The following is a 27,061-nucleotide window of genomic DNA, read 5'->3' as shown; positions in this document are numbered from 1 at the left end:
GTTTTAGGGGGGTCAGCACCTTTCAGCGGTTTTCCAGTGTAGGAACCACGGAGGTAATTACAGTTGCCATGAAAATTAAAACATCGACTTTATAGCTAAATTCAATTGTCACCTCAACGTTGAGGTAATCCTGACGTTATAAAGAAAATCTCTGGATTAACGGTCTAATGTTGGTGCTGTATTGTCGTGCTTGGAATTGATGCTAGCAAGCCTTTTATAGGTGCCAACTGTGCTGTTCTTGGTGTTTTCGCCTTTTCAGTAGTTAGATTCCTAGTTTTCAACCAAAACTCCAAAAATGTAACAGTTTGTGGGCTCCCTGGATATCAAACCCATAATCTTGGTGTTGTTGGCACCTTGGCCTACCAGTTCACCTTGGTGTTGTTAGCACCTTGTTCTATCAGCTGACCTTGGTGCCAGCTGACAGAGAAAGTATCAGCATTTTGTCAGGTAAAACGTCTCTTTCATTCAGATCATGCTTGTTTCACTGTCTCCCCTCCTACTGCCAACATACATCTGCAGCTGACTCTAGTGTGGCGGTATAACAAGGGACTAACTGAGGGTTGTACAGTACTGAGGGACCAGAGGTGCAAATAAACCTTTTAGTCTACCAGCAACAGTAGTATATGTACACATTTTACCAGCTACTACCACTTTTATAATTTGATCATGTTAACAAAATAGATGTATTTCATTCTTAAATATGTTAGTTGTGGATATCACAGATGACATACATTAATTCCATGAGGTCTACCACATTTACTTATGAGGACATAATTGACCTATGATTGAGAAGACATAGGTACAGTGCAGGAATGTGTCACCTATAGGAACATCCTTAACAAAGGAAAGGAGATAATACCGTCCCACAATGCACTGCGACAACACAATTTAAAGACCTATGTCAATTACATCCACCATCACAAAATGACGTAGGCTAGTGTAAGTGCAGTCGTATTCTCTATTCTAGCAATTTCTCTTTTCCTTTGTCCTTCTCCTTCACATCTTTCCTTGACCTCATGACATTCTCCATCGAGGTCAAGGAAAAGTGTTTAGGAAAGGACATAGAGGACGAACATTTTTTTTACTATCAGACCACAGCCTAGTTGTACCCAGCAAGCTGTTTGTACCAGCCCTTGACAACACTAATCGTCACACGTCGGACAACATTTTTAACCCATATTCATTGTGTTAAGTCTAGCCCCACGTTGCGCACGCTGCGCAGCGCCTGATTCATCCGACTGCACCCATTCTGAAGCCAGGGGAAAGCAGATTTCCTGGAATGTACCATCTTGACAAAAAAGTAGGTTTACACTCAGTATAAGCAAGCAAATGGGTTTGACAACAAAGAATAATCAGGAACACAACAACAACAAACATTATTTGCATATGTTCACATATATACACCATCGCGACAATACGAGAATAATACGGTTATATTTAATATATTGTGAATCCACTGTTGTGATAATTATAAGGTACTCCTATTCAGTACCGTATGGTAAAATCTACCGCCAAATCCGAAAAATGGCAGAGGTTACTACTCGGTTGTGTACATGACGACTAAGATCTTTATAAACAGTCAAATCCAGGTATAATGGAACTGCTTATTTAGAGTAAGTAGATATACTTTGTATATATTCAGTGCATGCAAAAGCAACTCCTTGTGTCAAAGCTGTCAAACTACAAAGTTAGGCAGTTGTCCTCCATCATTTCAGTTAACGTTATTCAGTATAACGTTAACTTATTTTTGTTTAATCACTCAGAGTTAGTAGCTACAATTCTAATACATTAGCGAATGTACCATAGTTATACTGTCCAGTCAGTGGCTAAGGTATCAATTTAAACTTAGCTAGTTAACGTTTGTCGGGGTTTAATTGGGCTTATGCTGTTCTTCAACATTTAGCATAAGTTATTCTCTGTCGCCTACATTCAAAATGACGAAATGCATTAGTTTCTGTCGTTCACTTGTCAGATATAAATAGTCTTAAGTTGTGACTTGCTGCTTTTCGAGCAAAAGCTTAAGAGAAGTGTCAAACGTTAACCTTAGCTTACGTTGGACAACTGCTGGTCTTGAAAGGGACTTCGCATCGGGTAAATGGCCAACAAACTAAAGGTGTCTAGTTATCTATCCTTAGCAACGCATTGACTTCTCAGAGACATAGGAGTAGCTCTAGCTGAATTAATGCTCTGCGTGTTTATTTTTCACTCTACGTGGCCGCTCTAACGACACAAGTGAAAAAGCTTATTGGTTTTCCAGAGGCAATCGTATTGAAGCCACATAGACGTATTAATTAACGTCATTCATAAACAGTTGAATGTTTTGTTATTCTGACCTGAACCGTAGGCAGGGGCGGACTGGGGGAAAAAAGTGGCCCGGGAGTTACTGTCAGACCGGCCCACTCAATACACGGCGCGCGGCCCACTCAGTACACGGCGCGCTGCCCACTCAATACACTGCGCGTTGCCCATTCAATGCATCGCACGTATAGACCAGTCAGTGGCCTACTTGGAAAAATACCCATACACTTAACATTATTTTGGATGATTACAAAGAAATTACATCATATATGTTTTTTTTTAATAACATTTGGATCCACCAATTTGCCTGGGTGGACACATGGAATAAAATTATACTGGCTATTGTAACACTCCAAGGTAGGTATAGGTTGCTAGATGAATAGGCTTAACTCTGGGCTAGTATCAGATGGTTATACGTATAACTACAGAACATTAAGGAATGAATATCCACACAATAAAGAAACTGGAATCAGAGGGTAGAATTAGTATGAACTATATTGTAGAAATGAACAGAATAGAACATACGATGGGGTATGAACATCAGTGGTATCAGTAGTATTGCATGCTGGGTGTGTTGTGTGTGTGTGTAGGGGTGTTGAAGGTGCATAACAAAACAATAAGTTAAGTAACAGAACCTAAACTAACTCTGCTGGCCCGGGCGCATTATAGTCACATGATAATAAAAAACAATATCATTATACTCATGTGTTAGTATGACCTCACTATCTAATCTAGATAACATATTCACATTGTTTATGTTAGTGTTGTGTGTAACACAGTGATTTTAGCATAACAAGCTAGCTGGTTAGAAATTATAAGATTGCCCTCTTTACAACTTCCACCATGGATAGCTTGCTCATCGATTGTAAACAAGTGACAACGGCTAACATGTTAAAGTAGATCATCTCGATGATGACAATAGCGCCAGCTTGCTTATTTTACCAGATCATAACGGTCTCAATTTTGGACATGTATCTACCTAACGTTAGCTAGGCTAGTTGGTAGTGAACGTTACCTCATCTGTGAAAAGCAAGCTAACATTGGCCAAGTCAACGCCACAATTTACCTTGTATCACTGTCACTGTCACGCGAAATAACAGTCGTAAATGGCCCAGAGTTTTCCTAAATGCAATTCCTCAAAACTACCAGATGCCCCACGGGCCGCTCCGTGTTAAGAAGGGCTGACGGCACACGTCACTACGGTTGCGTGCCCTGGCGGGTCGTATATGCAAATCCAGGTGCGTTTAATTTAAGAATCCTCATCCTCAATCCGCACAGCTGAGAACACTTCGGCTGTGTAAGAACCTATTTTCAGGTGTTCATTAATAAGGTGGAGATCGTTTCTTACGTTGAATTTCTGAAGTCCGTAGGAACACATTTCAGAAGACACTTCAGAAAATTTTCGAAAAATAGGCACCATGAGTGTGAATACAGATCGCGAGGAGGAGTATAAAAATCAGTCAGTGATTTTCTTGTTTAAGTTAATAGAGGAACTTATACGTGTTCTGAGAAGTATGGTAAATAGTTGAAAGTGCCGGCGGTGTAAGTTGGACGGCCGGTTGATTATAGACGTGGGCCGGTATTTTGGACCATCCCAACCTCGTCGGCCCACCGGGGATTCCCCCGGTATCCCCGATGGCCAGTCCGCCCCTGACCGTAGGGCAACAGTATACTGCATAAAATATACAGATTTAAACCATAACAAGTGGATCCTGGACTGTGGGTCCTGTCTGCCCTTTCGAACTATCATTACTCTACGACCAGTCAACAGTATTGTGTGCACTATAATAAGCATATTGGCTGGTTTTCACAAGTCTGAACCATCCCTCTTATTTGTTGGTATATGAATAGATAACCTTTTCAAAAATTCAACTGCCATTTTATAACAGCTGCATGACGTTAAATCAAACAGCATACAGCACAGGCGCTTATTTTGAAAACCACCTTCACGCTTTGTCTCAAATCACCCTTCCAGGTGAGAACATGCTGCTCTCACAGGACCAGGCAGTCCTGATTGGGCAGGTGTTTGAGGCCTATGTCCTGGAGCACCACCGGAATGACATCTTTCAGGTTCTGCTGGATGGAGAAGAGGCCCACTACCCTGTGGTCATCAATGCCATGACCCTGTTTGAGGCCAACATGGAGGTGGGGGAATACTTCAACGCTTTTCCCAACCTGGTGATTCCTGTGTTCGACGGCGCCCTGCAGAAGGCTGCTGAGACCATCTCCAGCTCCTGCCCCTCCCTTCAGGGAGCCCTAGGGGTCAAACCTAACCTACATGCACGCATCTCAGGTGAGAAAGGCTTCCCTGTCAGACTGGCCTGGTATGGTTAGTCTGTGCTTGGGGTATATCTGGCCACAGTGTGCTCAGTCAGAGTATGGTTATACTTCTCCTGCTGATATTTTGGCAAAGTTGTGTTTTTGTTTCACAACTTTCCACTCAAATATAGAAAACATTTATAGTTTCTCCTTTTTTTTGTTGCTATTTCTATTCTTGAACAGCAGTATAATCAGCCTTGTTTTTATTCATTGATCTACAGTGGGGGTTTTTTTTTTCACTGAAATGCACTTTGTGATAACTTTGTTCTGAAAACCGCTTAGAAATGCAAATGTGGTTATTACTGTAATTAGGCCTGCCTATTCTACTTAAAGTCTTACAATTATTATATATTATTAAGCACTGAGACCAAAGACAAATGGGCTACCCACTAAAATCTTATGAATTGGACTTTCTCAAGCATATCAGCCACCTGCAGCTGGAACTACACATATCACAAAGTCCCTTACTGAAGGAAGTTGTTCTTACAAATTCAGCCAGTTGTTGTTGGTTTGGAATTGGATTTGTCATTTAGATTTTTTTTTAGATGCAAAATTACATGTTGAATGAAATGATAAACACCGAACCAATATACAGTGATATGCACATTGAAAATATAACTAGTATATTCACAGTTATAAGTGTTATTCACTTCATTCATTGAAAAATGCTGAGTTGGTTCAATACCAAAAGTTGCTGTATATTAAGGAGAATTTAAGTTATTTAAGTTTTTATTCAGAATGTTCAGCAATCTCGAATAGACTGAACAAGTCAGCCTTAAGGACAAAAATGACCTGTAGGTGAAACATTATGACTCCATCTATGGCTCAATATTACAACCGTTTTAATTGGGTCCCATACATAACCCAGCAGTTGTGTGCCAAAACCTAGCCACTGTTTTTAAAGTGAATTATTATTTTATGGTATTTCGGCTTGCTGTATTTGTTCAAATAGATGAAAAGACAAAGCATTCGGTGTGGATTGGAACTTTCTGACAGCAGGTTGTCTAATAGCCACAATTATTTCTTATAAATTATATATTTCAAAAACCTGTGTCATAAGAGTATTTGCTGAATTACAGCATGGAACCTAACCTGTAGAAAGAGAGATCCCCAAGATTAATTTTGCAAAATGACATCTATGCCTCCCCTGATTTGTCTCTCTCCTATATTGGCCTCTCAAAAGTGTGAATAAATCCTGTTGATGGCTTCCTCTCAGGCTCCTCAGTTCCCAGCCCCTGCCACGAACCCGTGACTTGCATCACCCTAACAGCCAGTAAACCCAGCCAGACCCGACACGAGTCATTAGCGTTGGCTTTTTGTCTCGCACACTGCAGCCTGTGTAGCGCCGTTGCTAATGTGCGACGAGGCGGCGGGCGTGTGGACGCTCGTCTTCGCCTCTTCTGCCTGCACGGGCGCTGATTAGAGCCTGACGAGAAGTGTGCGTTCCAATCGGCCCCCACCGGGCTTAACTCTTGGATCTCTTTAGCGTCGGTGAGGTGACGGGGGGGGGGGGGGGGGGTGTCAGCCACGGGTCATTAAAAAAAGACGATGTGACCCCTGTGGTTAACGAGCACCTGCGTCTTTCTTGTCTCGTCGTATCAACAGGCTGTGGGAGGGGTGCCCAGGGTAGCACTGAGGCTCGTGGCAGAGCCGAGATCATTAGATTCATCTGGTTAAATTAGATTCATTCTTGCCGCTGTCCAGAGAGATCTGTGCTTATGGTGCGAAGACGACCAGTAAGCAGCTGGAAATGGCTGCTGAGGTGATACAGGGAACACATTATCAAAGAACCACCAACATAATCATTGTCATTGTGTGAGAAGCTCTCTCAAATAGATCTAAAGCTAATCTACAGGGCATAAATGCTTGTGCTGAATCTTGCATTAGAGATTGGGTTTGCCTTGTTAAAACTGGTATTTTGGGTTGGGATGGATGAAGGTATGTACCATGAAAGTCATTATTTAGATAGATTTACATGGACTCCTGTCAATACGCCTACGCCAAGTAAACAACTATTTGGAAACACTGATATACTGTCTGTAAACACGCCTTTCATTTTTCTCCTGCAGCAATAGCAACACAACACTGCTACTGCTGTAGGATACAAAAGAAGGGCTTGTCTTAGGGGAGGAGTCAAGGTCAGGAGGAAGAAGAGTGACCTTGAGTGGCCTGTTTTTACCACTAGGGCATGTTCGAGGCCATAGATACAATAGAAACAATAGAAGCCCAGCAAATATTCTATCTATACCCCGGCATATTCCTCCTTCCTGTGAGCCACTATATCCAGAAAATATTTCAATGGCAATACTAAATATTAGGTCACTATCAGGGAAAACATTTCTCATTAACGATCTTATATGTGAACGTAAATTAGACTGTATGTTTTTAACAGAAACCTGGCTAAACAAAAATGGGTCTGCAGCTCTTATTGAAGCATCCCCTCCCAATTATAGCTTTTTTCAGTCCATTAGAACAGGTAAAAAAGGGGGCGGGACAGCCACCATAACCACGGATGCCCTGTGCTGCAGGAGCATCTCCTTCGATGATTTTGCCTCATTTGAATATCATGCCATAGTTCTAAAGTGCCAGCCTCCTGTTCTGACAGTAACTGTGTATAGGCCACCCAAGCAATGTCCCACTTTTCTAACAGACTTTTCAGAACTACTCTCCATTATACACACAAACTACGATAAGATTATTATCACTGGTGATTTTAACATACATGTTGATAATGGGAACGACTCAAAGGCCCGGGATTTTATGAATCTCTTGAATTCCATGGACTTTACACAACACATCACTGAACCCACTCACAACCGTGGCCACACCCTTGATCTAGTTATTACAAAGGGTCTTACAACTGTTATATCGTCTATCTGTGACCTTGCTCTTTCTGACCACTTTTGTATTTTCTTTACAGCACTGGTACCTAAAGTTAGAAATAGTGCTGAATGTTTTATTAAGAAACGCTATCTTAACTCTGCAGCAGCTGAGAATTTCAAAGTAATGATGAACATAACTAGTGCAAAAAACCCAGATACGGGGCCATCATGTGTTAATGATCTAGTAACTACTCTAAATACAAAATTAAGGACAGCACTTGACTCTGTAGCACCATTGAAACAAAAAAAGGTTTTAGCCAAACAAAAAGCTCCATGGAGAAATGAGGAAATTATTAAACTTAAGAGATCCTGCAGAAGGTCTGAGCGTACATGGAGAAAGACCAAGCTACAGGTCCACCTTGATATCTTTAAGGATAAACTTTCAGTCTTTAATAAAGCAATAAGAAATGCTAGGAAGGATCATTTCTCTAATTTGATATCTATAAATTCTAACAATTCCAGGGTCCTCTTTTCAACAATAGACAGCCTTATAAATCCTGCACCTAAAGTAGATGATAGTCTCTTTTCCACCTCCAAATGTGAGGAATTTGCAGCATTCTTCAGAGATAAGATAACGAACATTAGGAAAAATATTGCTCAAGAAATTCCAAATGTCTTGTTTTCTGATCCCCTTCCACCATGCTGTAACAGTATGAGCTTTTTTGCACTGGCTGATATAGAAATGCTGAGCAAAATAGTGTCACAACTGAAGCCGTCTACATGCCCTCTTGATCCCCTTCCCACCAAATTTTTTAAGACCATCTTTGACTCTGTGTCTAAGGACATTCTAGCCATTATAAACTGTTCCCTGCTTACAGGTATTTTCCCATCAGAACTTAAAACTGCCCTGGTGAGACCCCTCCTGAAGAAAAGCAATTTAGACTCTTCAGTTCTAAACAATTTTAGACCCATCTCTAACCTTCCCTTTCTAAGCAAAATCCTGGAAAAAATTGTCTTTAAACAGTTAAATAATTTCCTAGATGCTAACTGTGCATTTGACACCTTCCAATCTGGTTTTCGCTCCAATCATAGCACAGAAACGGCATTAGTCAAGGTTGTAAATGATCTCAGGATTAATGCTGACTCCAAAAAACTATCTGTCTTGGCCCTTCTGGATCTGAGCGCAGCCTTTGATACTGTTGATCACAATATCCTTATTGATAGACTTGAAAATTGGGTTGGCCTCACTGGTCCGGTCCTAAACTGGTTTAGGACCTATCTAACTGGCCGGGAATACTTTGTCGCCCTCGGAGACCACAGCTCAAAAAACATTTGTATGACCTGTGGGGTCCCTCAAGGATCCATTTTAGGGCCCTTACTTTTCAGTCTATACATGCTACCCCTTGGTAGTGTAATTAGGAGGCACAACATCGACTATCATAGCTATGCAGATGACACCCAGCTCTATATTTCTGTAACACCCAACAACTACAGCTCTATTGATTGTTTGGTAAATTGCATTTCTGATATAAATGTATGGATGTCACAAAACTTTCTCCAGCTAAACCAAGATAAAACAGAGGTATTAGTCATTGGTGAAAAAAACGAGAGAGAGAAACTAACTGCACACTTAAAAACACTAGCACTTAACACCAAGCACCAAGCCAGAAACCTAGGCGTCATACTTGACTCAGATCTCAATTTTGAAACCCATATCAAAAATATAATTAAAACATCTTTTTATCACTTAAGAAACATTGCTAAGGTGCAACCGTTTCTCGCTCAGGCTGACACCGAAAGACTGATGCACGCGTTTATCACGAGCAGGCTAGACTACTGTAACTCGCTTTTGTCTGGTCTACCAAAAAAAGCCATTAGTCAACTACAAACAATACAGAATGCAGCAGCGCGAGTCCTCACTAAAACAAGACGGAGAGCGCACATCACACCAGTATTAAAATCACTGCACTGGCTACCTGTTAGTTTTAGAATAGATTTCAAGGTTCTCCTACTAGTCTATAAATCACTCCATAGTCATGCACCTGAATATATAACAGACATGCTCTCAAGGTACACACCCAGTAGATCCCTGAGGTCCTCCGGCACTGAACTTCTAACAGTTCCAAAAGCCAGGACAAAGAGACATGGGGAAGCAGCTTTTAGTTTCTATGCCCCCAACCTTTGGAACACTCTGCCAGAATACCTAAGAATGGCCGAAACGGTTGAAACCTTTAAACATGCACTTAAGACATACCTCTTTGATCTAGCTTATCACTCACTGTAAAATGTATTTAACATTTATGGAACATTTATTTATTTACTTATTTCTGTCTCTTTTCAAGTATTTGTACCCCCCCCCCCCCCAGCAGCTGTCTCTTAGTTTGACGATAACTGTGCTGAGCAGTCCTTTATGGTGCCAGTGCGGTTAGTACGTAATTTCCTGTTCATTTATCTCTGGCAAAATCTGTGTCTTTTTATAAGTGTTTTGTAACTTGTAAAATGTATTTATTTAACATTAATGTAACATTTATTTATTTATTTACTTATCTGTGTCTCTTTACAAGTGTTTGTAACCCCCCCCCCCCCCCAGCAGCTTAGTTTGACGATGACCGTGCTGAGTAGTCCTTTACGGTGGCAGTGCGGTTAGTACGTTTATTTTATTTTATTCATTTATCTCTTGAAAATCTGTGTGTTTTATACAAGTGTAACCCCCCCCCCCTTTTCTTTCCTACTGTGAGGCGCATTGTGTTACTTCCTTGTATGAAATGCGCCGTACAAATAAAGTTTGATTTGATTTGATTTGATTTCGATGGGGCATTAGTGGCAGACAAATAGGCTAGATGGGGACCAACTGTTCACAGACAACTCTGCATACGCTCAGCGTGCCTAACCTGATTCTGTCTGGGAGCCTCCTGATGCCTGTTTTACATGAAACGTCATGGTAACCCCACTGTGATTGCAAGGCTCGGTTACTATGGCAACTGCCTGAAGTTGAGAATGTTTGTTTAAAGTTTGAGGAGTATCGCTCAGTGCTCCGTCTCAGTTGGAAAGCTACACTCTGCCACCAAGTTTCCTTCCTCATGAGGAAACAATTTTTTCCTCTTCATTTTGGAACACTTTCCTGCATCTCTTCAAGGTATCATAATGAGACCCCTCCCCATGGTCATTTTACCCAGTGTCACTACAGAACAACTTCACACGTGATATATATATGCTGCCATAAGCAAGTTATTGAAGTGGGTAGAGCACACGGTTCTATTTGAGTTACGAATCCTATTTATTTCAGAGGTGCTGTCAGTCTGCTCAGTGTGTCAGTAGTTTCAGGTCGCGGTCTACCCAACGTCAACAACTGGCTGACTAACTAACTGAATCTGGGCCTTGCTTCCTGCCTCCCCTGGGCTGTCACATCCACTCACTGTCCACGGCCTCCTCCGTGTAGCCATTAGCATGACGAACGCATGGGGCTCTTTCATGCTCAAAGCAGAGTGTTCGTCAGAGCAGTCTCCAGGAATACCGCATGTCTGGAGCGCGTGGACTGACCTTGCCTTCGTGAGTCCTGTCCGAAACGTGGGGCAGGAAAGAGAGAGGGCAGGGGAACCACAGCCAGCAGCCACACTGGCTTTGCACGCCGGGCTGCACCGATGATTAGCATGGCGCAGATGTCACGAGCACTCCTAATGCTTTGGATGCTCCCGTGTCATCCCAAAGAGAGAGGGACACAGAGAAAGAGAGTGAAAGGTAGATGAGGACAGGGGAGAGCAAAAGCACGGAGTGGCGTGTGAGACACAGCTAGAGAGGCAGTGTGTGTGTGTGAGAGAGAGTGTGCTTGTGTGTGAGAGAGAGAGAGGAGAGAGGTGGGATGACAGCAAGGCCACAGATAAGGTCACCGTGGATGTGATACGCTACCTCAGGCCATGGTCTTGTTGTGTGCTGTCCTGGTTGTGTGCTGTGTCCCCCCCCCCCCCCCCCCCCCCTTTCTCTCTCCAGAGTGGGCATGAAAGGCAGAGGAGGCTCGTCGATGCAAATGGCAGGAAATTGATTCTGTGATAAGTGCAACCTTCAAAAAGACCTGATTAATAGAGGAGTTGTTTTCCTTAGATGTCCTATGAGAAAAGCTTGGGGGAGCAGAGAAAATGAACTTGAATTTGATATTGATAGAGAGAAAAGGTGAGAGACAAAGAGGAAGAGAGGGAGAGGGAGAGGGAGGGAGGCAGTGAGAGAAACTCCTTTTATCCTCTTGCTGTCATATTGGTGGGCTGCAATATTGCACTTCGTTGCACTGACAAGAAGCTCCGGCTGCTTTGCTATGCTGTCTGTGGGGAGAGGTAAAAGAACTGTGTCACCATTAATTATCCCCACACACACACACACACACCCACACCCACACCAGTCGCAGCACTCTCTGCAAGCCCAGTGATATGGCGCAGAAAAAAACAATACGAGTGCCAGTCAAAGCGCTGCATCCCATCGAGCAGTGCCGCAGAACTCAGTCTGTGATGTTGGACTCTCATTTGGCTCTGGCACTTTCAAACAGTCACGGTCAAGCAAATTTCAATCAGGATGCTGATTCGGGTTTGATGTCTTCACAGCACATCCTTTCAATGTGAATTTCTGATGCAAGCGGTGTCCAGAGTCTTAACCATTCACCACGGTTTTGTACTTTTACATGTGAGCAGCAGCTAGAATGTATTATGCAAGTCATTGCAAGTGTAAGCCACACATTACTGCCTGTACCCTGGGCTTACTGATATTACAGAAAGACATCGCCATCTGGGGGTGTAGCCTGGTACAATAACTATTTGTTCTTGACTGAATTGAAAAATGACTAATTTTGATAATAACTCTTTTTAATGTGTAAGATGTCATAAATGTTAAAGCACCACTTGGCATATTTAAGACTGCAAGTAGTTAAATAAATGTGGGTGGGTTTACAACAATCTACTTACCATGTGCAATTTGACTAGTCTAAGCAGTGGACCACTATTGATCATTTTGATTTCAACCATTGATAGTTTGAGTCTTTATTAAATTAGCTCTTATTAAATTTGCACTCTCCCTTTGTCCTTGTATCTACTCTTCTCTCTCTTTCCATCCCTCCATCCTCAGGCCTGCCCGTGTGTCCCGAGCTGACTCGGGACCACATCCCCCGGGCACGGGACGTGGGCCACTTCCTGTGCGTGACGGGCACGGTTATCCGCACGGGCACGCCCAAGCTGCTGGAGTTCCAGCGTGACTATATGTGCGCCAAGTGCCGGTACGTGTTCGCGGCGCAGGCCGACTTCGAGCAGCACTACGCCCTGGCGGCGCCCACACACTGCCCCAGCCCCGACGGCTGCACCTCCGTCAAGTTCACCTGCCTGCAGGGCGACACGGCTGTGCCATCCTCCTGCAGGGACTACCAGGAGATTAAGATCCAGGAGCAGGTGTTTCTTTTATTGTTTATTTACAATAACATGGTGACATGGTTCATTGGGTTTCATCTTGGTTGCTCGCAAAAGTACTGACATTTTCATAAGATGAAGAAATAGTGTGGGGGTGGAAATTAATGCTGTGTGCAACGCAAACGTTTTGACAAAGGCTTTACTCATACAATGGGAAAAAGCTTTCTCTGCTTTTGTTTTCATTGTCTTTCTCCTCCATTTCCCCCACCTCCTCTGTCTGTCCTTCTCTCTCTCTATCCTTCTCTCTCTCTCTGTCTCTCTCTCTCTCTCTCTCTCTCTCTCTCTCTCAGGTTCAGAAGTTGTCTGTGGGCTGTATCCCTCGCTCCATGCTGGTGGCTCTGGAGGATGATCTGGTGGACAGCTGTAAATCAGGTCAGATCTCTGCTCGTGTTTGAAAGCTTTGTGATGTGGTCTTGTCATTTCATGTCTCCCTCTTTTTTATTTGTCAAACATCTCTTGCCTCGCGGCGGTGACATCACAGTAGCAGTTTTCTCTCTCATCTTACAGTGTTTTATCCCAGGCTTCATGTTCCCCTTTTTATAGTACCACTGCTTCCTGTCTGGCTTATAGACTTTGAAACATCAACTTAGTGCGTTCTGCAGATCCAGTAGTCATTCGTGTAAATGTATTATTAATCATTTAATGTGTACTATATTTTGAGTTTAAATCATAATTCATCAATGTCATTAAGACTGCAGAGGTTTTCTTACCACCAGGTGGTAATCATACCATGATGGTTGGTCTGTCCAGTGATGTAACCTTGACGCCAGTCCCAAGGTTGTGATGTAACCTTGACGCCGGTCCCAAGGTTGTGATGTAGCCGTGGTATTTGTCTCCCAGGCGACGACGTGACGGTGTACGGCGTGGTGTGCCAGCGCTGGAAGCCCCTCTTCCAGGACGCACGCTGCGAGGTGGAGATCGTGCTGAAGGCCAACTACATCGAGGTGAACAACGACCAGAGCTCAGCAGCCCTGGTGCTGGAGGACGTCCAGAAGGAGTTTGAGGAGTTCTGGGACAAACACAAACATGACCCCATCGCAGGTAGGACAGTATACACACAGGGCACACACAAGCACAACTTCAGCACATCTAGGGTGTTTGACATGGGCAAAACAATGACACTCCTTGTATTTCCCTCTGTATTATGTCCATTTTTCTTTGTCACTATTCATTTTTAATAACTGACTTGATGTTGTATTTGCCCTCTGTGTTCTATCCTTAATAATAATACACAAGTGGTATTTGTGTTCTCTGAATAGGATTAGTTTTGCACACCAGTCATCCCCCCCCCCCCCTTCAAAGGAGAACAAGTGTAAAACAAATGCATGAATCCACCCAGATAAATGCATTGAACTGTTATCAGCCGAGAGGGTAGCCAGCCATTTCCATTTTAATTCTCCTTTGAAATAAAATGCAGGCTCTAAATGTATTCAGTAGCTTTGTATAATGTTCTTGACTCTAGGTTATGATCTGAAAAACACTAACATTGCTCACCCTGTTTTTACGTATGTATTCATTTATTTTTCTATTGTTTTGAAGGCAGGAACCAGATTCTGATGAGCTTGTGCCCGCAGGTGTTTGGAATGTACGTTGTCAAGTTGGCTGTTGCCATGGTGCTAGCCGGTGGGGTTCAGAGAATAGATGCTTCTGGAACCAAGGTGAGAGGTATGTACACCAAGCAGCCTACGAAGGGCAGCAATTACTTTTTTTATGCAGACAGAGAGGTCAGTGTGTATTGTCGTTTCTGTGGTTTACTGGGGTGGTAGCCTACATAGACAGATTTGTTCTGGGTGAATGAGTAGGCAGGAAAAAAAGACAGTGGAGGTGTGTGTGTGTGTGTGTATGTGTAGCAGTCTGATAATGAGCCCACTGACCTTTACACAACCTTTCAGCTCATACTGTGTGTCTAGTCATTTAGCAGACAGCATTTAGTTCTAAAGCAACTAACAGGAACTCTTTTCTTTTCTCCTTTTGTTTTGGAACTGTGAGAGAATAGAGAAAGGGAAAGAATTCTCCCCACTTTCCCACTTTTGTTAGTAGTCTTCTCCAAGGGCCCATATATCCCGCAGGTATTTATGTATTTCTTCAAAGTAAGGAGGGCCCCATCTTATCAGCTCTCTATCAGTGGAGGTAACAAGGCTCTCTCTCGAGCTCAGCGTCGCCTGTTCAGCCCGAAATGTAACAATACGTTATGGGCCAAAATGAGTTGTGAAGCAGTGTGTGTGTGCATTTATTTTTTTCTGCAGGTGAGTCTCACCTCTTGTTGGTGGGCGACCCCGGCACGGGGAAGTCCCAGTTTCTGAAGTATGCAGCAAAGATCACCCCGCGTTCCGTCCTCACAGCTGGCATCGGCTCCACCAACGCAGGTCCGTCCGCCAAGGCTCCAAACACACAGACACAACACACTCACACACAAATACGCAGACATGCATACCCGTCATCAGGATTGATGTGTGTGTATGTGCCTGTCTGTGTGTGTGTGTGCGCAACTGTCTGCGTGCATGTGTGTTTACTTATGTGTGTGTGTGTGTGTGTGTGTGTGTGTGTGTGTGTGTGTGTGTGTGTGTGTGTGTGTGTGTGTGTATATGGTAGGTCTGACCGTGGCAGCGGTGAAGGACGGTGGTGAGTGGCACCTGGAGGCTGGGGCTCTGGTGCTGTCGGACGGGGGGCTGTGCTGCATCGACGAGTTCAACAGCATCAAGGAGCACGACCGCACCAGCATCCATGAGGCCATGGAGCAACAGACCATCAGCGTCGCCAAGGCAGGGTGGGGCCTCTTCATGGGCTTTATCACACACACACACACACACACACACACACACACACACACACACACACACACACACACATACACACACACACACACACACACACACACACACACATACACACACATCAGTCTTAATTTCTTTTTCACACACATTAATGCACATACAGATACACACACTTTGGCCATGAACTTGGCTTTCCGTGGCATCATTGTTTTGTCTCCCCTCACTGTGTGCTCACAACACCAACACGCGCTAGACTGGTCAAGGCCGCTTCGGTGCATTTGTATGTGCCTCAGACGTATCGGGGGTGACACTGCTGTCTAGACGGTGTCGGCATTGCTCACCGCCCGAGCAGACAGCTTGTCCTCTGACCATAAACTCCGACAGCACAGTGCAGTGTGACTAAGCAGTCCGGAGCCTATTCGTTTTCGGCAAAGCTAGGTGAGTCAGCAGCACACATTTGAATGGCAGATACAGAATCTGCCTGGCTGCCTTCTGTAACGTACATTAGCATAGCCGGTGGGCCAGGTGGGATGGAACGGTCGATTATGTAGAAGGTTATTGTAATATTTCTTCTGATGGTCCTCCGTGACAGACAAGAGTGTGGCCTGCCAGTGGGGTTGGCTAAGCTTGTGTCTATGCAGAGATTGTCCAGGCTGTGGAGGTTATTCGCATCTGCCAAAGAAAATGTCACCACCTGATTGAGTTCTCTTCCTGAGTCAGGGGCTTATCTTTCTCGCACAGACAATTAGTGTCACCGCCTGAGTAAGGGAACACGGTGAGAAGTGAGAGGAAGTTGTTAGCAGACAGCAGCTTTTTCTTTCTCTCATGAACTCTCACATCCACATTTTTTATCTGTTCTTCACTCCTAACACGTAACCTTTCTTAGTTTCCCCATCTTTCACATTTAGTCATTTAGCAGACGCTTTTATCCAAAGCGACTTACATATGTGCGACTTACAATGTATACACATTTTACATTTTACATTTACACTGATGGCACACTGCACATCAGGAGCAATTAGGGGTTCAGTGTCTTGCTCAAGGACGCTTCGACAGGGAATCGAACTAGCAACCTTCTGATTACTAAACGACTTCTCTACCACTGTACCACTGTCGCCCCATCATCTCTCTTGCTCTTTTACACTCCCTCACAGCATGGTGTGCAAGCTGGACACCCGGACCACCATCCTGGCGGCCACCAACCCCAAGGGCCAGTACGACCCCAGCATGCCTGTTTCGGTGAACGTGGCCCTGGCTAGTCCCCTACTGAGCCGCTTCGACCTGGTTCTGGTCCTGCTGGACACCAAGAACCCCGGATGGGACAAGATCATCTCCTCCTTCATCCTGCAGAACAAAGGTAGGGATGCATTACGTATATCGCAAATCCCAAAGTCTCCAGTATAGTCCTACATTTCCACATAGCACTGTAAATGGAATGTACCATTTGGCTAGTAATCTGGTTTTTAAACTGCGACAGGAAATCATGAGCGCGACCATCTTGTATTCTCCATCATGAAAGTGAACGAGCAGACCAAAGTTCAGTTCTGAGTGACTGCACAGTCGTCGTGTGGTAATGAAGTTATATTTTTAGCGGGATTCGGGTGGGAAAAGATGTCTAACTCTTAACTCCAAGGCTGATGTTTAACTCGGCGAGGTACAAGTCTTGTAATTTGTTTTGTTATCGTGTCTCTGCTGTACATAAAAAAGCAATAACACGTTTCTTGATGAGGACAAAATGATGTCCCTAGGAGGGTGACAATTTCCGCTTATTGCAGTACGACAAAATCCTCACCAGTCTAGCTCTGAATGATGATGGAGGGAGTGCATCATGGAAATGGATGCCAGACTAACAGGAGCAGAATCACACAGTGAAAATATGATAATAGTTATGTCACAGGGACACAATTGTGTTTCAAAAGTGAATGTGTATACTTTGGGTTAGTGTTGCCACTTACGGAACTGCCTATCAGAATACAATTCCCATTTTGATTGGATTTGGAATGGCAACACACAGGCAGTGCCCATATGCATAATTTAGTGTTTCAGGCGATGTTTCCTGTGAGCATATTCTTAGTTCTTAGCAATATCTTACAAGATCCCTTTTATCATCATTTGAAAGATTTAAAGTTGTTTTTAAATCCATGTAGACCCTAACACAAAAAAAGCAATCTGTTTTGCGTTATATGTCATGGTGGGTGTTTGATGCCAGCCTGGCAGACTCCTGCTTCTTTCATTCCCCCATTGTCTCAGACTCAATGCTGGAAACCGCAGCAATTATTCATCATCACAGCCTCATAAATTCTGTCCCTGTAAGATTCTCTATAGAAATTCTGTGGTGGAACAGACATTATACAAACGCCTGTGCCATTTATAGCTCCTGTTGACTCTTTCTCCCTCGCTCCCTCTCTCCCCCCCCCCCCCCCCCCCCCCCCCGGTTGTCTTCAGGAGCCCCTCGTGAGTCGTCCTCCCTATGGAGCATGGAGAAGATGCGGGCCTACTTCTGCCTGTGCAAGACCCTGCGTCCGCGTGTTTCCTCCGAGGCCAACACCATCCTGGCGCGCTACTACCAACTGCAGCGCCAGAGCAGCGGCCGCAACGCCGCCCGCACCACCATCCGCATGCTGGAGAGCCTGGGACGCCTGGCCGAGGGTACGGCTCGCCACCACGCAACCTCACACCAGCCTCAAAACCTTTGCAGTTACCTTGCATCGTGTCTTCAATCCTAAGCTCTCATTCTGGCCAACTTGGATAAGCATAAGCAGAAATAATCATTTTGATTGGACACACTTTCGATTGCAAATATAAACCATTTTTAATTATATAATTGGAAAATGAAAATGCAAATGTAACCATTTTTAATTATATAATTGCAAAATGTGTTTCGATACGCGTTTTCTCTGCTCACGCCTGCTTATGACTATGATTCTTATATCACATTTCAAAAAGCTCATTTAGAACAGTACATATTTCATCGTGTTCCCTATTTGGAAAGACGTGATGTTAAAAGTGTGATGAGTATGAAACCGGTAATGACTGTGCTCTCCCTTATTCACAGCTCATGCCAGGTTGATGTTCAGGGAGACGGTCACTGTTGAAGATGCTGTGGTGGTGGTCTCAGTCATGGAGTGTTCGATGCAGGTGAGCAGTGTTTAGAACCACATTCCTTGACAACTGTGTTTTTGAGGAGGTCCATGTCACTCAACCTTCTGGAAACTGATCTTATAAAACTAATTTCACTCGAGGTTAAGGGAGGGTTAATTTGTGTTAATTTGTTAATACCTCTTGGTGTTGGTAGTGTCAATGGCGTTAAGGTGTTTGTACCTCTTGATTAGACAGATGGTTTTGTTAACATGCCATTACATCCCGATAATATGGTGTTAACGTGCCATTCCCTATTTTTAAGAGGGTGTCAATGTATCAGTACCAGATGATAAGATAGTATCAAAGTCAAAGTAGCTTTATTGTCAATTTCCTGCATGTCAGACATACAAGGAATTGATAAAAACGTTTCCCACTCTACCACGGTGAAACATATAAAGTGCACAGGCACAACAACAGATAAGACAAGACATTTAGATACATATAGATATACATATAGATATAAAAAAAACATACAGATACACGTACAGCAGCAGCAGCATACGTTTTTCTTTAAAGTGAGGTTATGGTAGTGCAAAAAAGGCAATTTAGTAATGGCAGCAAAAGACATCCTGTAAGATGTATTTGTTATTCCCAGTGCAGGTATAACAGTAAGTGGTTATGGTAAACGTAGGTGATAAAAGTGCAAGAGACAGTATTAGATAGTGATAGTGTAATCTTACAGTTGTCTTGGTGCGTGGGTAGGGGAGAGTGGGGGAAGATAAGACGTTTTTACTGAAGTCGACCGATAGCCAAGAGATAAAACGAATGCATACAACACGACACGAAACCGTGTGCCTAACTCCCAATAGACAACAAAATATGGGGTCTCAAAAGAAAAATTGCTCTGCCCATGTTAGGGGTAAGTTGATTCAGTTGAGCCATCTGATAAAAAAAATTGATTGTATTAGCCAGACAGTATAATTCTAAATATATTTATTAATCTTGAAATTCTCCATTCTGCTACGACCAATTCTTACAACTCATTTGTCTACAGTTCTGAAACCTGAAGATGGTTTGCCAAGACTCTAGGGTTAGGAATTAATCAGTTTTTCACTGTTAGGGTGCAACAATAATTTAAACACTGTATTTTTACTTAATGTAAACCATGGGGGGTCAACATACCCAACTCTCCCCTATAGGCAAATAAGTATGAGGGTACCAGTTAGCAAGCTATTGTATTAGTCTAGTGTACTTATTAACAGTTACTTCATGAATTATTTTATGCACAGAGATGCTGACAAAAGGTGCCAGGCCCTCAAAATCAAGACAGTTTTTTTTTTAATGTTGTTCTCCTTATCTCTGCCACAGGGAGGCGCTCTTTTAGGGGAAGTGAATGCCCTGCACACGTCCTTCCCTGACAATCCTAGTGAGCAGTACAAGACACAGTGTCAGATTGTTCTGGAAGGTCTTGGTCTTCAGAATCTCTTAGATGCCGAACTTCAGAGGCTTGCACGGTGAGGAAGTCCATCATTCCACATTCTTTTCTTTTTTTTTCTCTCAGGAAATGAGGAATGGCTTTCTGGCAAGCAGACTGACACAACATTTTGTTTCTGTAGCCTTAAATATTTCACATTGTTATTCACAGACCACTGTTTCTTATATTCACCATAATCTCAATTCTTCACCTCCCCTCGATAAAATCAAACCCACAGGCACTTCCAGAATTACATCTATTTGAACATTACAGCAGATTCTACTGGGTTTTGAAGTTAACCCAGCAATCATGAGATTGTTTTTGTTTTGTTGTTGTTTTCATGGCAGGCTGAAAAAGAACATCTCATTCTCGTCTGGAGGCGGGGGCCTAGTGGAGGGCGGTGAGGGTCCAGAGGGAACCCCAAGCCAACGGCAGCGGAACCCAGGCACAGACACCCAGAGCGGCCTAGGCTGGTTTCACTCACTGGAAGACACTGACTCACAACCTCCACCCACTCCACCACCACCCGAGGCAACAATCCCAACTAAATCCACCACAGAGCCACCACAACAACACCACCAGGAGGAGCTACCGGGCCAAAGTGGAGAAGTTGCTAGTAACACCCCTACTGTAACTGAAGGAAAGGTGAAGGAAAAGAGAAACTTGCCAGAGGAAACGCCGCAGAGAGAAAGGGAGAGAAAGAAGTGGGCAGAATGTGACCACAGTGATATGACGGCTGAGGCCGCGACCTCAGATGACCCCGCCTCTGTGGTGCAGAAGGTTTCCAGAAAACTCCATGACCGGCGGCTGCGGGAGCTCAGCTCAGAAATGGAACAAGCCACCTCCTCCTCCTCCTCCTCCTCCTCCTCTTCCTCACTTAAGAAGGGCTCATTACACCCCCAGCCCACTGGGGGCGCTGTGTCTAACAACACAGACCTGCTGGATGAGCTGGACCTGCTTTTCTCCTCAGACTCGCGGCTGGCGCACAGCAGCACGCCTGTTTCAGGAAAGAGACACACGGCAAGAAGAGCCGACTGCGCCCCTCCCACTCTAAAGACAGCCGTGCAAGATCTTCCAGGTGAGGGGGAGACTTTGGGAAAGGACTTGCGAAACCAAGTCACAGGCTTTGCCTTCAAGCCAAGGGACAAAATACGTCACACAGATGCCCCACAGAAGAGTGAGACTGTCAGTTCAGTTGTTAAATCAACCAGTAGGAGAACTGAGCGTGCTGAGAAAAAGGAAAAAGGAAAGAGAGATCAGGTTGCAGAAAGAGAGAAAGAAGAGAGAAGAAAAGATGCTGATGATGACAGGAGTCCTAAATCGCCACCAGGTGGCAGCAGCAGCACTGACAACAGGCTCAGATTGAGGGGTCTGTCTGAGGCAGCCAATGAGTATCCTCCTGGACGGTCACATGCCCAGAAGAAAGCAGGAACAGGAAGTGCTATCTCAGGGGAGTCGAGTGGGGGGTCAGAACTGAAGCGTCAGCAACTGCTGCAGAGGCTGAGCTCCATGGTGACAGGCAAGGATAAGACTGCATCAGTATGTGTCCCACCTGCGTTGCACACACACACACACACTCCCTCCCCTCATACACCTGATCAAAACAGGGCCAAAGTCTCACCTGCCACACTGACCAAACTCTCCCGATTCTCTTTCATGGCATCACCGTCTCCTAAAGACAAGACCACCAATCCAGTAACAGCATCCACACTGGACAGTCCACACACAACAGTATCAACAGACAATGCAAACACAAAAATGCCCACAGCAAACAAATCACCAGCTATACCCACAACAGACAAGACTGCAACATTAACCTCAACAGACACTCCGCTGGCAAAGCAGTTGGGCCACACAGCTTCCAGTACTCATGCACAAAGCATACTAATCAAGAAGACAAGCAGCTCCACAGAGACAGTCACTGAGCCGCAAACACACACAGACACAGACACTGGGGAACCGGGGGATGCTCGGAACCCCAAGAAGAGGAAGTGCTTTGAGCTGGGGTCAGGAGCTGGAAAGGGGCTCTTTTCTGGCCTGTCCTTCTTCACATCCGCTGGGCTGGAGGATGACTCTCTGCTGGACCTCGACTGGGAGGATGAGCCCAGCAAGAGAGCCAAGTTCTAATTTGGCTGGAGTGATTGTTTAGAGGGAAGAGAAAGTGGTGTCCCGAGTGAAAGTACAAAAGTATGCAATTACTGAAGTTCTGAACAGACATTTTGTTTTTTGTAAACCAGAGGGTCTGACTGCATTTGCTGCTTCAGTATGACAAAAAAGGAGATATGGTTGTCATGTCAGAACATGAATTATGTTTCTTTTATTATATCACAAAATTATTTTATTAAATACATTACTTTACAGTGGCTGCCTTCATTTCTTATCATGTGTGCAAAAATTCCCTAGTCTGTGACATTTGATTTACGTCTGTACCCTGTATACACATGCAGTAGCAGTATAAACTACCTCCCTGCCGAGACAATAGGGATGAGATCACATGTTGAATGACGCTAAAATCAATATGGATGATGAATGACCTGTAAAAAGACGAAGAGAAAGGGTTTTGTCCTTCGTTTTTAGACGGTAACAAATCTGTGCTTGGAGGAGCAGATGAGACTGCGCGGGGAGATGAGAGCATGGCTGTTGTCATGGCGACGCTGAAGGAATTCCACAGGGAGGAATTCACGATAAGAGCAGGGAACCAATAGCTAATAGGATCAAGCGTAGCCTATGGTGTGGGTTTCAGGACGTGCCCTGTTAGGTAAACGCTATATTAAGGAAGGCCCCTCCGTTCTCCAGGGCCTAGTCGGAGATTAGAGGATGAGCAATGTTCAGTTACACCTAAAAGGTGTTGGAACCAGGCCCTATGCAAGAAAGGAGATTGTATTTCCAATGTCAGCAGTCATGCAAGTCCTTTACACTGGTCATTAAGCTCTCTTGTTCTGTAATGTAATTATGTTACACAGGCATACAGAGAGGTTGGGACCTGTGTTGCCATTACCCACCAAAATCCAAATTGTCAGGTTTTGCTATGGTAGGCAACACATTGACTATGGTAAATATAGGCTACTAGTGTGCAATGCAATATCGATCACTCTATTTTCCACAAAGCATCTTCAGTTCATTCCCAGAATCCAGATAATATGTCGGTAGTCAGGGAAAATATTTTAACAGGATCTTCATTATTCCTCTTCCATCATCAACTTAGAAAATAACTTCCTCTGCTCGAAAAGCACATCGATTGCATGCATTAGGGCTACTCTGAATGTCATTCATATGGTAATAAGCAGCTACTGACGGATGTGTGGTCTGTAATGTGTGTGTGTGCGGTTGTATCTACAGTTAATGGCAGACTTCGTGGGTGCCTGTGTGTCATGGTTCTATTTACAGGGGTGGTTTTGGGGGCCGCGGTGGGGTGGGTTAGGGGTAAGATGAGGAGCTAATGGACGATAACTTCCTGCAGATGAAGCACAAGCCTCATCAATAATGGACTGTTATTGATTTAGCATCTTTCCCGTGCTGAGTGGGACCAGACCTGCCCTAGGAATTGGATGCCTGTGTCTCTTTCCTCGTCTTTTCGGGCCTTTGGTAACAGCAGAGTTCCTGCACAAGCATGGCACGTGTTTCTTTGTCTCTAAGTTGAAGAATGTGTGTTGCCTTACTGTAAGTTATGCATTTGCATTTAAATGTGGCTTGGAGGCACGGAGACAGACGACACTATACACAACTACAATATCTTGCTTTTCTTCTCCAGTGGCTTGGCAAAGCCTAAGGTGAATGTAACGTTCCTCCCAGCTGTGAAGGGACCAGAATCAAAACTGCTTATTCAGGAGGTGAGGTGCAGCAGCTCCAAAGCACCAGTGCCTTAGCAGAATGTTTTGACAGCTTTGAGACGTTTGAGAGCCGAGTTGGTTCATGTCAGAAGCATATGCTTGGGCACGTGGGGTAGACATGGTCTCTTGCTCTCCTCGAGGGCTGCAGCAGAGACCCCAGCTCTGCTCTGCTGTGCCATCTTGGCTTCACACTTCTGCCTTGTTCATTTGGCATCTCGCCCCTGCGTGTGCTTGTTCTTGGAAACTGCAGCTCGTGATCCAGTCCAGGCAAAATGAAAACAAGAAATCATAGGAGAATGAGGGCATTTGTTCTCTTTGTTTTCTAAGACTATATTTAGTCGTCAGTTTTAGCAGGGTCTTTCCTGATTATTTGGATCTTTCTGCTTTCTGCTGGGAGAAAAAAAAACCTGGATGTGTATGTGTGTTGGGGGAGGAGGATTTTGTTTTCGGTCTTCTCCAGGTGTTCAGAGGTGTTGAGACCTCTCGTACTGTATGTACGGCACTGCACAGTCGATCACAACAAGGTTATATAACCACTTGGCGAAAGAGGCTCACGAAAGCTTGTTTTTGCAGGTCTACTCGAGAAATGCCAGGGGGAAGACCTGACAAATTTGACGGATGACTGAATTGCTGCCAGGTGTGTATTTGCGCTCACTTACGTGGCAAGCGCCAACATGGACGCACCACCGTGTTTACGTTTCACTCCACTGTCTTGCCAACCTGAAGAAAAGTAAAAGCAAAAGAGTGAGCTGGAAACCTTAGCTGGAAAGTTATCTTTCATGTTCGTCAACAAAAAACTAGTTCTTTGCAAGAGCTCATAGAATGTAGCCTGGAGCACTGAAGCACATTGAAATTCCTGCTTTCTCTCTAGCACACAGCACAGACTCAAGCAACAGGGAATCAAGGCATGGCATCTGTTTCACTCTTTTGTTCTGTCAGGGCTGACCACTCTCTGTGATTGAGAAACTGCTGATTGAGAAACAGTGACTCACATTGTCACCAAGTAGAACTTTTCTGCTAGTTTGGTTTGGAAGTTCCTTGCATGTAGAGCCAATACAATGAGCTGACTTAGAAGACCTTTTGGCAGTCAAGAGGTCAGATGTGGTTTGGTCTGGCTCCACAGACACTTCATAAAGGAGGTCAGGCTGCCTGTCTTGCAGTATTGATCCCTAAGTGTCTGTCCAGGGGGTATGAGCCCAGACCAGGGTAGCCCCTTTAACAACGGCTGAAACAACCCCCAGGCTTAAACCTAATGACAAACAGACCCCCCCCCCCCCCCCGGAGACATCCCCTCCACAGTGATTCTTTAATAGGCTCTGCTTGACTGCAGTTGATCCTGGGTCTATGATGTTTCTACTTCTGAGACAGGTTATACAACGTCTCACATCAGAGGCATGGTAGACGTGACGAAGCGGTGAGATTGCGCGGGCTCATGCTTGTGGTTTCTCACCCGACACATTTCAAAATGAGCCTGACCTGCGTTCGCGAGAAGAGGCCATTGGCTGAGCCAGTTCCTAGTTCCTGTGCTGAGTTTCACTAGTAACGTTCTGCTTACCGCAGCACTTCCTCACCATTGCCTCGGCACTGTGATGAGGCGCTCATGAAGAAAGCAGAGAGTAAGTGATATCTGTGCGATAATTGTTCTTGTTTGACATGAAATGCTTTGCCTAGTTCTGCTCTGTCAGGTGGATGTTCCGTTGATGCTCATGTTAGATACATTTGCTTTTGCTTTTATGGTTGACTAGTGTTTTGCTTTGTGATACCATGCTCATGGAAAGACATCTTTTATATTTAGTGGATGGTTTTGTTTAAAAAGCTTTACAATATAAAAAGGCTTTTTATCACTATTTGTACCTAATGGAGATTCAACTTATGGCCTCTGCATCATCAGCACATTGATCCATCAGTCTAATCACTAAAGCACATGTATATTTTTCTTGTTTATACTTTGCTTCACTTTTACATTTAGTCTAATGGCCTGGTACACTGTCAAAAGCAGGTGGAAGAGGCTGTATTGAGGCCTCGCTTTTATTTCTATGTTTCCACTCTTACGCTCCAAGCAGTCTCAGGAAGCCCTTATAGCCAGCTACCATGAATAGTTTGCATGGCGGAAGTCTATATCGGTGTCATAAAGATCAATATATATCACTTTGTCTGAGGATGCAACTCTATACCAGCTATTGGGCCTGAGCCTGAGAGTAAAAGTGAACATGTGCGATCGCTATTGGAGACGCAGTGTAGGTCCTGTGTGTGTTTGTAACGCCGAGTCTGGTTTCCTGCCCTTGAGACAGGAAATGGGGGGGTAGGGAGTAGCCTGCCTGGAGCTGATAACACATGAAAACACTGATTCCTGACGCCGCGATTGTTGCATTAGCATCCCTCTGGCTTCATTTTTCACCATGATGATCTGGAATTCACATGGCATGCCCTGGTTCCACATAGACGAGAGAGGGAGGGTATCAGATGGGTTTGTCAACACACCGCCGGCTGAGTGAGAACGTCTGCTGGGAGGAAATGTTTTGTTTGTGTTTAGTAGCAACTGGCGTCGGGAGTCACCAAATGGGGGCAGAAGTCCAAACTCAACTTTGTTCCAGCAGAACATACGCATGATCTTACGCCACAAAAATGAGCACCTTGGCCACGCATTGCAGACCTCCACTCAGTGAGATGTAGCAGCAGTAGGTCTGTGTGCTGAATTGTTCCGTTTCTCACTCAAGCTGTGCTGTACAGATCTGGGGCTTTTTTTCCAGTTACTGTGCTCTTTAGCTCATTGTGAGAGGGATTTGGCTGTTTTGTCTATCTGCTTGCCCACTAATTTCCCTTTCTGAAAGTTGTGTGTTTAATCTAATATTTGTGGGCCTGCAACAGGCTTAGGATTGTGAAGAGAATGAGAAGTGCTCTTTGTTACCCACTCAAATGTAGTCTCTCTCTCTCTCTCTCTCGCTGTCTCTTTCACCCCCTACTTTCTCTCTCTTTTGGGCTTCAGGGAGAGAGTAGGCTTGTCTGAGCTCCTCTGAGATCC

The 27,061-nt window shown here is 44.4% G+C and overlaps 2 protein-coding genes across 4 annotated transcripts in view; both read left to right on the top strand.

Moving 5' to 3' along the window:
• The first annotated feature begins 1,502 nt into the window (after positions 1 to 1,502).
• Positions 1,503 to 22,572, top strand: mcm9 (minichromosome maintenance 9 homologous recombination repair factor). Of its 3 annotated transcripts, none has more exons than XM_031582038.2 (13): positions 1,503 to 1,613; positions 4,274 to 4,591; positions 12,546 to 12,862; positions 13,171 to 13,252; positions 13,721 to 13,921; positions 14,420 to 14,545; positions 15,127 to 15,246; positions 15,473 to 15,647; positions 16,809 to 17,011; positions 18,100 to 18,303; positions 18,710 to 18,792; positions 20,104 to 20,249; positions 20,557 to 22,572. In XM_031582038.2, exons 2-13 carry the CDS (start codon positions 4,282 to 4,284, stop codon positions 22,334 to 22,336), a joined length of 3,747 nt encoding a protein of 1,248 aa, XP_031437898.1. In that variant the 5' UTR covers positions 1,503 to 1,613; positions 4,274 to 4,281; the 3' UTR covers positions 22,337 to 22,572. The 3 variants fall into 3 exon arrangements, with proteins under 3 accessions (XP_031437898.1, XP_042565872.1, XP_031437899.1); XM_031582039.2 differs by lacking the exon at positions 1,503 to 1,613 and adding an exon at positions 1,989 to 2,091; XM_042709938.1 differs by lacking the exon at positions 20,557 to 22,572 and having other exon boundaries at positions 1,507 to 1,613; positions 20,104 to 20,545.
• A 3,045-nt stretch (positions 22,573 to 25,617) lies between these two features.
• cep85l (centrosomal protein 85, like) overlaps positions 25,618 to 27,061 on the top strand; it is a 67,078-nt gene continuing 65,634 nt past the window's right edge. The window contains exon 1 of the mRNA XM_031582054.1: positions 25,618 to 25,655. Coding sequence (XP_031437914.1) covers positions 25,640 to 25,655 — 16 coding nt within the window. The 5' untranslated portion in view covers positions 25,618 to 25,639. The remainder of the gene's footprint in view (positions 25,656 to 27,061) is intronic.

The sequence above is a fragment of the Clupea harengus genome, chromosome 15 (assembly GCF_900700415.2).
Source record: "Clupea harengus chromosome 15, Ch_v2.0.2, whole genome shotgun sequence".
Classification (NCBI taxonomy): domain Eukaryota; kingdom Metazoa; phylum Chordata; class Actinopteri; order Clupeiformes; family Clupeidae; genus Clupea; species Clupea harengus.
The sequence above is the reverse complement of the archived record's forward strand: the minus strand, read 5'-3'. Positions and strand labels throughout refer to the sequence as shown.